Genomic DNA, 13,760 nt, shown 5'->3' with positions numbered 1-13,760 from the left:
AGCTCCGATCACGTCTGGGATGGCCGGTGTCTGCGGCCCCGGGCTCTCTTGCTTACCTGAGGCTTACGTTAGAGAAGAGGTCAAGGACTGGTTGGAAGGCAGCATGATGGTTGTTTAAACTTGCAGTTTTCTGTTTTTTTCTCAACTCTTAATCTCATGTTAATGTTCTGTTTCTCAGTTTCTATTTCCATAAAGTGGGCTCTGAACCGCGGTCTCTACGCCGGGACTGAACACAGGCTGACAAGGTGGCCTCTTGCTTTCCTTTGAGAGGTACCGCAGGTGTACCTGTCCCCAGATTTGCTCCTCCTTGGGTCTGGGAAGTCACACGGGGCCTCGGCGGTCCGTGGTGGGAATCACCCACTTGGGCTCAGATCATGTGTTAACAGTGCTGAGATGTGTAGCCTCTGGAGACGTCACCTGCTAGTGGGGTGACTTTGGGCAAGTCACTTCCCTCTGGGAGCTTCATGGGAGTGTGACACAAACCGAAATCCTCAGGCACAGCTCCTGGCCCATGGTGACCCCTCAGCCAGGGCGGCTACCCTGTTTTCATCGTGTCCCCTTCTCCGCTTCCCCAGAAAACCTCTGTTAGAAGGCGTGTGGAGGAGTGAGGCATGTCAACAGTACCAAAGAATCACAGAGACAGAAGGTAGCCTTTGGACCCTGAGGCCAGGAAAACTGCAAATGAGCTGAACTCGGCCCAGGGTAGCTCCCAGGGAGGGCAGGCAGGCCTGGGGTAGGGCCACCACGAGGGGCAACAGAAGGACTGAGTCCAGGAGGGAGGAGACCGTGCAGGGGGAGCCAGAAAGGTCTGAGTTACGGCACACTTCAGTGTCACCTCAGGAACAAGCCAGAGAATGTTCCTGCACAGTCTAGAACAGGGGCCGACGGACTGCAGCCCCCTCACCAAATTCAGTCTCCCACCTATGTTTGTAAATAAATTAAAAAAAAAAATGCAGCCGTGCCCTTCGTTTGGGTATTATCTCTGGCTGCTTTTGTGCTACAAGGCGGGATTGGAGTAGTTGCAACAGAGATGGTATGCCCCGCAAAGCCTTAGATATTTACCCTCTGGCCCTTTTCAGAAAAAATTTGCTGATCTCTGGTCTAGAGGACTTTATTCACATGGACTATAGTGATTAGGGTCACGAACCTTAGAGTCAGACAGACTTGACTATAGTGTGAATGGTGCCACCTAGAATTTTGCAGTGTGCGGCCTGTTCAACTGTAAACATCAGCCTTACCCGTAAAGGATTTCCTGCAAGTTTTTGGGTGCTCAGGAGAGAAAAGAAAGCTCTGTGAAATATCAGCATCTCATCGGGGCCATTGTTCCTGCCGAAAGTTGACAGCATGAGGCTTGGGAGGATCTGAACAGGCAGAGTTGAGTCTAAATTTAGAGTTTCCAAAGGCTCTTTGTAAACCAGATCCCCAGGAAACCCAGCAAGGCACACGCCATCTCGTCTCTGGTTTGCCTCTGCATGTTAAAAGGCAGGATGTGTGAGATGATGATTAATTGGCCTCAAATAAAGTATTGCAGAAGAGTCCATGAGAAATCAGTGGGGAGATGAAGCTCCATTGCTAGGAGTCCTGGGGGTAGATATTTCTACTCCTGCGTTTTATTACAACATTCACCGTGAATCACCGGAGCCCGGGCTACCCTTGCAGGAGTTACATGTGTTCTTCTTGCTCATTGTCATTCGAGCACAGCTGAACCCATGACCTTTCCTTCCTTCAAGGTGAATGCCAACTCCCTGGTTTGAAATCACACCTGAATCAGAGCAGCTCCGAGCCACCAACTTCGAACAGAGAAAGGCTGTGCTTTGCTCTGAGAAGTTGCCAGAATCACTCCTCTGAACTGGTGGGCACATCTCCAGATGCTGGGTCTGCCCCTCTCCAGGGCCCATGGGCCCACACTCCCTGGTGTGTCAGGCAGACAATGAACCACTAATCCAAAACATCTTAGTTACTAGGTGTTTTGTAATCGGTCCACCTGTGGAGAAAGGCAAACGGTTTACCATGGAAATTATAGAGGAATTCTAGAAACTGAGAAAGTAAAGAGGGCTGAGAAGGGATGAGTAACAGTAAACTGACACGGGAACAGAGAAACGGTCAGTCGAGGGCTGCGTGCTTAGTGCAGGAATTCTAGGAGAGGCAGTGTTGGAGCAGAAAGTGCTACCGAGAGGGTTGAGGTGTGTCTGGGCAGTTGGGGCTCATCGTGAGAAGAGCCCTCTTGAACAAGTTGTGTTGAGACATCAGACATAGGGAGGGGAGGCTGACCGTGCAGGAAATGTGGGCATGACCACTTTGTCGACATAACGAATGTTCCTCAGGCACTTCCGAGCCACGGTCGTTGTCTAGGTGCTGCTTTGTGCTGGGACCTGAGGAGCTTGAAGTCTAGCCAGGAGATGGACATGTATAAGATGTTAAATAACAGCCCAGATTCGTATATGGTAAATGTCAAAGACGGCATACACACGAACACTGCAGGCGTTTAGAGCAGCGAGAATGTCACCGGGGACACTCTGGGAACGGGAACTCTGGAATGGAAGTGAGATGCCATCTGGATTCTGAGTGATGGGTGGGATTTCAACCAGTGGGGAGGAGGCAGGAGGACATTTCAGGAACCGGGAAGGTGCAAGCAAAGAAGGAAGGCAGGAATTGAAAGAGTGTACGTAGAGGCCCACGAGGAAGGCCAAGTGGCTGGAATCAAGTCTTCCCAAAGTGACATGGTATCTGACCGCTGGAGCCGATAGCGCGTTGGGAAGACCACGGGCACGCTTGCACGAGTACGCGTACGCACGCACACGTACACGTGCACACGCGCGCACAGGGGTGCTGGTCCCTCCCCCACGTGAGAGGAAGAGGAAAGAGTTTTACGAATAAATAAAGCACCTCTTAATTATTCACAGATTATCTGCATTGCAGCTGATTTGGAGCAAATGGTGCTCTCATTTGCCGGTGATGTCATCTCCTCCCTGCTTAGGTGCTCAGTCCTGTCTGTTTATAACCCAGTGGGAGCTGGCAAGGGAAGAAGGCTTAAGCCTCTCTTCTCATAAAGCAAAATATATAATTGCCTGTTTGCTGTGCCCTTGGGAACTGGACCAGGCATATGGATAGAGAGCGAAAGAAGCTCCAGTCTGGTTTCTGTTACCTGATGCGCAGCGAGAGTCAGAGGAGGTTGGAATGGGCACTGGGGTGGCTCTTGGGTTCCCTTGAATTAGGTATCCAGGTGGACATCACTAGCATGGGCCACTGAGGGTGGCACAGAGGGTGGTCCTGGCACTGTCTCTAATTGGCGAGGAATCCTCAGAGTGAATGGTATTCATTTCTCAATTCATCAAATGTTTATTGACCCTGTCTATGCTAGAATCACTGAGCTGGTGTCCTCTGAACCTCAGTGCCCTCATCTGCAAAGCGAGGACTTGAACCAGAATCAGTCCCTCTCAGCAGAAATGCTGGCATTTGGGGGTGGGTGTCAGTTATTCCTTGATGGAACTGCTTGGCAGGATGGTTAGCCAATCGGGCTGTGCCTCTTAAAGGCTGGTAGTGACTCCTAGTCAAATTAGCCGAGGAAGGGAGCACCATCCCCAGTAAGGAGCACTGAGCTTGTTTGCCGTGATTGCTTCCCAGTCTGAAATTCTGTAAGACCAAGGTTATTTTGCTCCTGGGACCAATAAAAACATGCAGAGTAGAATTGCTGAAGATCTTGACAAAACATTAGAATAGTAGGTATGTCTTATTCAAGTGCAAGGGAATTTTTAACAAAGGCATCGGAAGCCAACATCTGCTGAACATTTACTATATTCTAGACCCTTGGCAAATCTCTTTCATAAGTCTTTTGAGGGGATCTGATTATTTACTATTTCTATTACTATTTACTATTTCAGATCATCTAGGTCCCCTAATTTGCCCCTTTAATTTCAGACATTGAGTTGACTGTGGTTTCACCTCATTTGTCATTTGCAGAGTTGTGCAAAAGTTCACATATGAAAGCATCCCTACAGAGGGCCCGACAGGATCATGAGAACTAAAAAATAGCCCTGCTAGATTCACTCCTTTGTGCAGGGTGCAGTGTTTGTTCTCTGAGTGTCCGTGGACTTAATAAACTTAGAAAACCTGCCACTCCCATAAAAGCTATGACGTTGCCTTTGCTCCAGAGGTCTGATTTTACATTGTTCTGCAGGTTTTTTTCTCCCCGCTTAGGTCCTAGGCCTGTAATTTGAGTCAGCAACCACCAGGGGGCAGTCAGGATAGGATTTGAGCCATTGCTTTGAAGAGCTATGTCCCCACCGCCAAAGAGAATACAGTTTATCATGCCAGTCCTGGTGTCTTGCTAAGAAGTCTGTGCCCTGCTTTGCTGGGAAGAGAGTCCCTTTTATAGGGTGGCAATAAAATTTCCTTATTTGGTATGTGTGCTTATGCCTCCTCCGTGAAAAGCAAGAGATACACATGTAAATAAATATCAGCACATGGCAAATTCTCTCAAAATATCCAAAGACATTTGCGAAAGAGGGAAGCAAAGGGGTCCAAGTAGAAACACAAATTATCGATCCTTTACTTACCGTTTGCAACTAGTTACGTTTTACTCTCAATCGTCCCAGCTAGTACTGATGTATGTGTTCAGAGAGCATCACAAGTTACTTTCTCAAAAGTCAGAGTGGATCATTCCCACCCACAATTTGGGTGTGTGAACCTTTGGGGAGCAGGCATTTACATAAAAGGCACACCATTTGATGATCTTATCAAATCAAGCCATCTTCTCTCTCTTCCAGGGGAGCGCTGCACACAGCAGGAGGGGCGGCTGGGCAGTGCAGAGCCTGGAATCCCCTGAGCAAGCAGTGTTTCAGCTGGCTGGACAGATCAAATAACACTTGGGCTGCTTAACAGAGGACACGCAAGTGGGAAGGTGTTGGAAGCTGGAGTGTGGAAATTTACCCAACGTTATTTCTTTGACAGGAAAGGAGACATGGTCTGAAAGATGCCGCATTCCTGCAGCCTCTCTGAGTCCAGCAGCACACAGTCCTGTGCAGGGTGGCGTGGAGGAGGGGGTGACGGAGGATGCTGCCCCATCTGAAGCCTCTGGAGCATCCTGGCGTGGCAGCTGAGTGCCCCTCAGCTTTGGGACCTCAGGTGTAACTTGGTTTGGAGCTCAGGAAAGGTGGTTGGGTTTCTCCGGCTTTCTTCACCAATGCTCACCAGCCTGGCTCGGGTTGCACAATCTAAGGGGAGCCAGCAGAAGTAGAAAGAAGCCCCTGAAGCCTCCAGAATCCACTGCTGGGATCCCTTCTTCCTGCTCAGGACACAGAATAGCTACCAAGCTGCTGGAAGCTGTGACAAAACCGAGCTCTTGACCATCAGAAGTCAAGAAGCACAGCTCAGCAGCAGCTCTGCATTTCACCCGGAAGGAACATCTTTTAACAAAAGATTTAAAGAGGAGAGTTTCTGCATCTTTCATCTTGAGGTCTGTTATGGTAGAAAACTTTACATTCATGTAGGTAATGAGACTGGTTCTTCTCTCCAAGATGCTGCCTTTGAAAAAAGCATGAGCCATTCTAAGCTTCGAGGAGAGTTCAGGGTACAGAGGAGTTGGTGGACAGCCCTCCCGACGCAGGTTAAGAAAGCAGTCTGAGCCTTCGCCTTCCACAGCTCAGCAAGCATGGACATATGCCACTCCTGCCTCCAGAGAGCTGGTGGCAGTGACATCACCACGAGAAAAAGGAGCCCTCAGCTCCGGGGCTCGACAGAATGAAGTGTGCTGGGGAAGCCGCCACCCGGGACTTGGCCAACGTTGACTGCCCCTCCGTCACCCGGGCGGACCCTGACCACTGAGCCGACGATGGCTGAGAAGGGTGACTGCATCGCCAGCGTCTATGGGTATGACCTTGGTGGGCGCTTTGTTGACTTCCAGCCCCTGGGCTTTGGCGTCAATGGGCTGGTGCTGTCGGCCGTGGACAGCAGGGCCTGCCGGAAGGTGGCCGTGAAGAAGATCGCCCTGAGCGACGCCCGCAGCATGAAGCACGCGCTCCGGGAGATCAAGATCATCCGGCGTCTGGACCATGACAACATCGTGAAGGTGTATGAGGTGCTGGGACCCCAGGGCACTGACCTGCAGGGCGAGCTGCTCAAGTTCAGCGTGGCCTACATCGTCCAGGAGTACATGGAGACCGACCTGGCGCGCCTGCTGGAGCAGGGCACGCTCACCGAGGAGCACGCAAAGCTCTTCATGTACCAGCTGCTCCGAGGGCTCAAGTACATCCACTCCGCCAATGTGCTGCACAGGGACCTGAAGCCTGCCAACATCTTCATCAGCACAGAGGACCTCGTGCTCAAGATCGGGGATTTCGGGTTGGCGAGGATCGTGGACCAGCATTATTCACACAAGGTATGTCTGGCTGGAATGGCTGATACGGGTGGTCCACAGAACCCTCAGGAATGCTCGTGGTCATTCAAGAGGGTATTCTTAGCTCCACTGGAGTCAGGGCACTGGGGTCCGTACCTGGGGGAAGCTGGAGGGTGCCAGAAAGATCACTGGCCTGAAAAGCAGTTGTTGGGCAGGCAGGGGGTGGGAGCGGTGGTCTGGTTCTTAGGCTTGGCTCCATCCCATGGCCACGACCAAGAAGTCCTAGCTGCACAAGATGGGGTTGGAGTAGGTGATCTCGAAGATTCCTTCCAGCTCTAAACTCTATGGCTTTAATAGTGTGGGTGGTGAAGTTGCCTCCAGCATCCTCTTACCTCTGCCATCCACCTAATGCCACCTCTCCCTCCTGTCTGCTCAGGCCTCCCGGTGAGGCTCCCCAGCACACCAGCCTATGCTGTGGTTCAGCTTGCCCCCTCTTCCCACTCTGTGTCCGTGGACAGAGGGCGCAAACAGTGAATCTGATAAACTAATCCTCAGTGTAGACTGTCTAGCTAATGGCTCAGCTCACCCAGGTCCTATGATGCTCTGGCCTCTCGGTGTCGTACTAACGCTACAGATGTGTGCACAGTCCTGAGACCCCACGTGTCAGAGCTAAATGCTCTACCAGCTGCAGAGATCAGAGCTGACCCAGCCACACTGATGGAGATCCTGACAGTCGTGCTCAAGGCCCTAGACCTCTTCTTAACGAATCCACAGCTCCCTTCAGGAACTCGGAATCCTTTGAAGTTCTGTTCCCCCCCCACCCCTGGTTCCTGCCACTTTAGGGGAGCCTCTGAGCACATGTCACCAGGCATCCCTCAACAGAGCTGTGGAGTGGGTGTGATTTCCAGCCTTCTGCCAAAAACCTTTGAACCATGAATTTTTATTAGAATGAAAACATTCCCTAGGAAGTAGGTCAGCCAAAGTGGCCGAGGTGGGTCATGAAAGGGGAGGGTAGCTCTGACCTTGAACATGCTTCAGCTTCTTCTCTGAGTCCCTGTTCCTCTGCTCTCCCTTGCCACCTTATTTGTCCTCAGCCAGAAGGTCACAGACTCATAGAAAGGCACTGACCTGTTTGGTGCAGCTGCAGTGAGATGACATCCAGGGGTGGGGGAAGCAGGGCTCCCTGTCCCACACTCACTGGCTGGAACTTTGGCTCCAGCCCAGATTTCAGACCCCAGATCAGCCCAGCTGGCTCTAGCCCCTTGGTGCTCCTTAACCAAGACCTTGCCCCCTGTCCCCCCTCCTGCGGCTAGGCCATCTGCCAAGACTGACAGTTGACTTTGTAGGCAAGAGTATCCATGGTAAAAAAAAAAAAAAAATAGTAATGTACCTCTCCGTCTTCCAGATACCCTTTGCTATTTGTACTTTCACTTTATTCTAAGAAGCAATGACTTCAAACAATCGAACTGAAGGTTTTAACCCCAATCAATTCTTATTTGGTAAAAGGACCAGAGAATCCATGACACTTATTTCTGGGATGCACAAAACCACTTTCTGAATTGGAATAAACCGGTACATTTGGGAGTAAAAATGGGACCTCCCTTGATGAAAGGGTCTGATTAAGTGACCTATTCCAAGGAAAGTGCTCTGAACAGCACCCAGTAGACCTTCTTTAAAGTCAGGAAAGATGATTTGTTGGGTTGAAGATTGGCTGTCATAACAATTCTTCGAAGGTGCATGGTGTGAGGAAGGGAGGAGGCAGGGGTCCAGGCTCCCTTCTGACAGCGCTAGCTGGGGACATGGACAGTCACTTAACCTCTGGGAGCCTTGGCTTCCCCATCTTTGACAGGGTTGATGGTAGATGCCGTCTGCCCCACTGGCTTGTGGTTACGGATCAAAATGTTGCATGAATGTAAAACCCCATCGGAAAGTAGTAAGGAGCCCATCCATTTATGTCATGAGTGTCTGCTGAGCACCCCGGGCCCCGGCCCTGGTTCACTGGCCACCAACTCTAAGTGGCTGTTCTCCTTTTCCTCAGGGATGGGAAGACGCTGCTCTAGTTGGGACTTTCATGTTCCTGATGCAGGAGAATTTAGGTGCCCTGACTTACTCTTCTTAGAGTCTCTTCAATAAAATGAGCAGCGGGAAGTTAAAAAAAATCATTGGAGCCAGTTGCTAGCCCAGTAGGTGTTCGCACGAGCCCTGCATTTGGTATGTGTCCCCCACACCCCTTCTCCCTCATGTATGTCGACCTCCCTCATGTACCTCCTTATTTTTCTCTGAGTGATGACGAATATTTGGGGCTTTTATTTACCCAATGTGCATTTAAATCAGCTTTCATTTAATCCTCATAGAGCTGTGAGGCACTTAGGGCAAATGGTCCATTTTAAGATGGAGAGAACCAGCTGTCTTCAGATGATTTGGCCGACTATGGCATGAGGGGCTGTAGAACTGGGGCGTTCTCGCGTCCTATTGCATGGTCTTTCCAGGTGCCATCTCCTTCTGGAAGGCTTGCTGGTCCCCAGTTGGAATTAGTCTTTCCTTCCTCTGAACTCCCCTGTTGGCTCTTCCCCACCCCATAACCTGGATCTTCTAGCATCTACCATTCCCTGCTGTCTTATGGGTATTCGTGTCTGCATCTTCTGTGCTCCCCTAGGCTGAGAGCCCCTTGGTTCTTGAGGGCATGTCGTGTTCTTCTCATCTTCCCCAGGGAGTCTGATCACTGTGCCTGAGACATGGCCCAGCTGATCTTGTTGACTGTGTTGAACAGATGGGAGAATAGTCATTTACCAGCACATTACAAGTAGGAAGCTAGTTGGGTTCATTGATGACATGTGGTTAGAGGGTTTGACTCTCAGGAAGAGAGCACATAATTCTTCCAGCCGGTGGATTGGTTGGGGCCAGATGGGTGCATCTGCTGTCCCCTCTGTGCATGGAGGATGATGTATACATAGGAGCTGCTCTAAACCTGACCCCTCCTAAAGTTTTATGGATCCTGCGCTCACCTTGAAGAAGATTGTGCTCACCTGGACCATAGCCAGCACCTACGTGTGGGTTATAAAAGAGCACTCCTTTTTTTCAGGCTGATTGAGCTCAGTGCCGGGGACAGACTTTGTGACATGACTGGCGGCGGGGCTTGGCCCCTTGGCTGAGCCCCACCCACCCGCGTCTCACTCTCCTCACTGTGACTTCCTCCTGGGTGAACAGTGTGTCTCCTCCACTTCCACATCCCCTCATCTAGCGCGGGGCCAGTCATAGGGTAGCGTCCGCTGAGTTCGTCTGGTGAAGGAGGTGCCAAAGGAAATGGCCTTCTCTTCTCCAGTGAGCAGCTGGCATCACTGGGAATCGAAGACACAGAGAGCATTCTAGGTGTCCCCCACCATCCCTCCCTTAGGGGTCTTGGTCTTTGCCAGGTCCAGAGGGCAACTAGAGTTCCCAGTGAGCCACACGGTCACGGAGATGGCAGTGGGTGGCAGTGGGGGTGCTCTAATGGCTTTCTCAACAGCATGGGGGGCACTTGTCTCTCTGAGTCACTGTTCCTCACCTCACTGATTGCATGACGTTAGGCCAGTTGGGCCCTTTGCACAGCTCATTCCTGAGTAGGAGATCTGTCAGAAGACCTCACCATCACCTTGTCTGTCCCCTTCATTTCACAGATGACAAAACCAGGGCCTAGGAAGGGGAGGAGACCCACTCAAGGTCTCACCATGAGGGGCCAACACACACGGTCCAACTCCACACCCACTGGTTTTTCTGAGCCTCTCTTCTCAGTTGGCTTCTGTCAAACAGGGTCGTTGTTCCCATTCTGCTGACTTCACAGGATTCTGGTTAGAGTCACATGGAAGTTGTCAAGTGCTTTCAGACGTACGAAGGGCGAAATCACTAACAGAACTACTTGCCCAGTAGATGCCATGATGATACCGCGCAGACATTCAGGTATTGGTTTCCCCTCCACTGAAGAACGGAACCAACTCCCGACAGGGCCAGAGGGTGAGTCATGAGGCCCCACCCGAAGGGTGGCTTCCCGGACTCTGCTCCTGTGATGAATCCCTTTTTGCCACCTCCTCCGCCAGCCCGCCAAGGAGTTCCTTGTTGTTTGTGTCAAGAAGAGGCTGCTAAAGGGTCAGAGCATGTTTTCCTTCGAATTTATCCTATTAGGAAGTAGAGGATCTCCAAAGAGGGAAAAAAAAAAGGTTGTTTAAGACCTCTCTGAGTCCTGTGTAAATTCTAAATGGTGTCAGGAGTCCCCGAGAGCTTGCGGCACGCTGACAGCCAGCTTAGCTGTGTGAACACGCTCTGCTCCTGGAGGGGCTGCCCGTGGCTGAAGGGAGGAGCCTCTTATCCTCGCGGGGGCTGCCAGGGCACTGCCAGCAGACTCGCCTTTCCTCTGGGGGGCAGCAGGTGGAAAACACGCAGGAAAGAAAGCAAGAGTCAGAGGCCCAGCAGAATTTGGATAGCCAAGGGCTCTTGTGTTTTGGTGGGTCACTTGAGAAAGTCTAAGTTTATTAGGCTGGCCTGTCTTTGGGCCCTTGACCCCTTTCTGTTTCAGAGCCCTCTGTCTTCATACCGCATTCCGCATCAGAACGCGTTCACGTTTGAGCTACATGTCTCATGACGATGCCCTAGCAACTGATAGTGCAGTGATTGGTTCTCAAAGCGGGTGCCGGGCCAGAGCATCGACTTCACCGCGGGGGCTTGTTCGACATGCAGAGTCTCTGGTTCCATCACAGAACTACCGAATCAGAAACTCGGGGTGGGTGGGGCCTAGCACGCTGGGTCTTAACAGGCCTCCAGGTCAGTCTGATGCCGGTTAACGTTCAGGAACCACTGATCTGAAGACACGGAACAGCTTGTCTGTGGACGGTTTGCTGATGCTTGCGGCCGTGGTTCTCCAACTTCAGCACGATGAAGAAGGCTAAGAACCCCCAGACAGCAGGGTGATGTTTGAAGCAGCTGCTTTAACCAGCTGGGGTCATTATTGGCGGGGATGTCATGACAGGGAATGGGGAAGGTTGTTTTCGGCAGGACGACTTTCTAGGGTCTCCATCACAGCCCACGGGGAGCTGCCTGGCCTGTTCACCATCACTCAGTTTTGGTAGAAGCCTGCACAAACCAGGAATCGACACCAAAAGGAGCAGTGGTTCTGTTTAGGTGTGATTTTCACAATAGTCAGGTGATAGGAACACAATTTTAGAAAACAGGTACTTTTCATTCTGGTGTAAACTGCCTGGCTCCGCTTAATTTAACGACAGACACTGGCTTCACAGTTCAGTGAGACTGAGTGTTGAGTGAGGGCTCGGCGTATTACCGGAGTTCGTTAAGGCTTGTGGTTCAAGGTCGCAGAGGGGACAGAAAGGTGCACGATGTTGAACACACCCCGACAGCTTCCAAAGGCTCTGCACGGAGCTTCAGTCAGCAGTGTTTATGCTGGTTTCATCTTGTTCATCAACCTCACCTCCTCCTCTCCTGGCCACTGCCTTCCTCTGATGGCTTCTTGTCTGTCTGGGCCAAGGTAACCTCCCCCTCTCTGCCTGGGCAGACACAGAAAGCCCCCCTAAAGCCCAGATTCCCTTGAAATGGAACCTCAGAGGAGGAATGTTCATTTCTGCACCTGAAGTAGGGTCTTTGCCACTGATCAAAAGAGTGGCTGTTTGGTGTTCTGTGGGCTTGTGTTTGAATGATCTCCATTTTGCAGATGCAGGGAATGAGGTGCAAGTCTCTAGGTGGAGGGAGTGAGGAAGGGCTTGCCCAGGGTCCCAGAGTAGGACCGGGGTGCACGGTGCTGGCACTGGGAGAGGCCCAGCCAGACCCGGAGGCCAGCGTTTCATGAGAAAATGGGCTCGTGGAAGGACAACTTGCTGAAGGCCCAGCTAGAAGTTCTTAAGCTGCTAAGCGTGTTATTCCAAATCAGTGGAGCTGAAAAGATTTATTTAAAAGGCTATGAAATATCCCTTTTTAAAGGGAAAAACATGACCTAGGGGATTAGAACAGAGGTTGTACCAGAGAGTCAAGTGTCCCGAATACTCAGGCCCACTTGGAAAGCTAATTTCGTTGGCTTTCAGCCTCCCTCCCCCTTCCCACTGCAGGCCCACCCCGAGGAGCAGGGTCTTCACTCTGTCCCTGGCCTCCTGGGGTCCTCTCCTGCACCCTCCCAGAACATCACATCTGGGCCTCCCTTCCTGGGAAGCAACCCCACTTAGCTCCAGGGGCTGTATGAAGAATCCTTAACAACTGGCATGGCCCACATACCGCCAATCAGAAAGGAAGCCAGCCAGAGGCCTAAGGCAGGGTCCTGGAGGTGCCCTGCTTGCCAGGAATTGACCCTTTATTGCCAGATCATAGCAAGATCTAGGAGTATCTGGGAATGAGGCCAAGGTGATGAGTGAGGGAATCAGGGACTTGGAGCAATGCCTATTTCCCAACCAGTTTACAGCGTTTCCTTATTCCACTGTTGGCCTCGCTGCCCAAGTGCGTCCCAGCCAAGCTTGCTGCCTTCCTCGTCATATCAGAGCTCACCGTTTCTCATGTGCCTGTCGGGCTGCCTCTCCATGGGAAAGGGGGTGTGTGTGTGAGCTGTTGATGAAAAGTGTAAAGGGATCAGGAGCTTCCTCCTTATTTTCAACACCAGCCTCCTTACTCACCTGGTGCTCACCCACTGGAAGTAGCGTCCTGCCAGAGATGCTGGAGCGGGGCTAGAGTTTCATGTAGTGCAGGCTTGCTGCTGACAAGTTCTTTCTTTATCTAGAAAGTGTCTTTATTTTGCTCTCATGTTTAAAGTTTGTTTTCTCTAGATATGAAATTCCTAATCTGTGGTATTTTTGTCATTCATTACTTAAAAACACTTTTGCCTTATTTCCTGTCCCTGTTATTTCTGAAGAGAAGGTCTTCATTCACATCATTTCCCTTGTAGGTAATGTGGGGTTTTTTTCCTCTGCTATCAAGACATTTTCTGGGATGTGACCAGATGTGGTTTTCTTGATGCTTATTTTATTTGGGATTCGTTGAGCTGAGATCTGTAGGTTTATTTGGGACATTTCAACAGTTGTTTTTTGGTTTTTGTTTTTTTTCTGTTCCACTTTTTCTCTCTTTTCTTTCTGGGTTCTGATTCCATGTACGTTACTCAGCTTGGTATTACTCCAAAAGATTGTACAATCCTTTTTCTGTCTTTTTTTTAAGAATGGATAAATTCTGTGGGTCTGTCTTCATCTTCACTGATCCTTTCTTCCGCCATCTCTAATTCATCATTAAGCTTGTTTGGTGAGTTTTCCATTTTAGATAATATATTTTTCCATTCCAAAATTTCCATTTGGGTCCTTTTTTATAGTTTCTCTTTATGTGCTGAGATTCCCCATCTTCGTCCATTAAAAATCCATGAAATATTTAAAATAGCTGCTTTAAAGTCTTTGCCAATTCCAAATCTGGGGAC

General features: G+C 50.5%; 1 protein-coding gene across 2 annotated transcripts in view; it reads left to right on the top strand.

Annotated features, from left to right (window-relative positions):
• MAPK4 (mitogen-activated protein kinase 4) overlaps positions 1-13,760 on the top strand; it is a 141,898-nt gene that overhangs the window by 85,705 nt on the left and 42,433 nt on the right. For both annotated transcript variants that reach the window (XM_045790115.2, XM_045790113.2), the window contains exon 2: positions 4,951-6,376. In XM_045790115.2, the coding sequence (XP_045646071.2) occupies positions 5,831-6,376 (546 nt within the window). In that variant the 5' untranslated portion in view covers positions 4,951-5,830. The remainder of the gene's footprint in view (positions 1-4,950; positions 6,377-13,760) is intronic.

The sequence above is a fragment of the Ursus americanus genome, chromosome 19, assembly GCF_024610735.1.
Source record: "Ursus americanus isolate L20-20 chromosome 19, mUrsAme1.1.p, whole genome shotgun sequence".
NCBI lineage: Eukaryota > Metazoa > Chordata > Mammalia > Carnivora > Ursidae > Ursus > Ursus americanus.
This window is presented reverse-complemented; position numbering and strand designations above follow the sequence as displayed.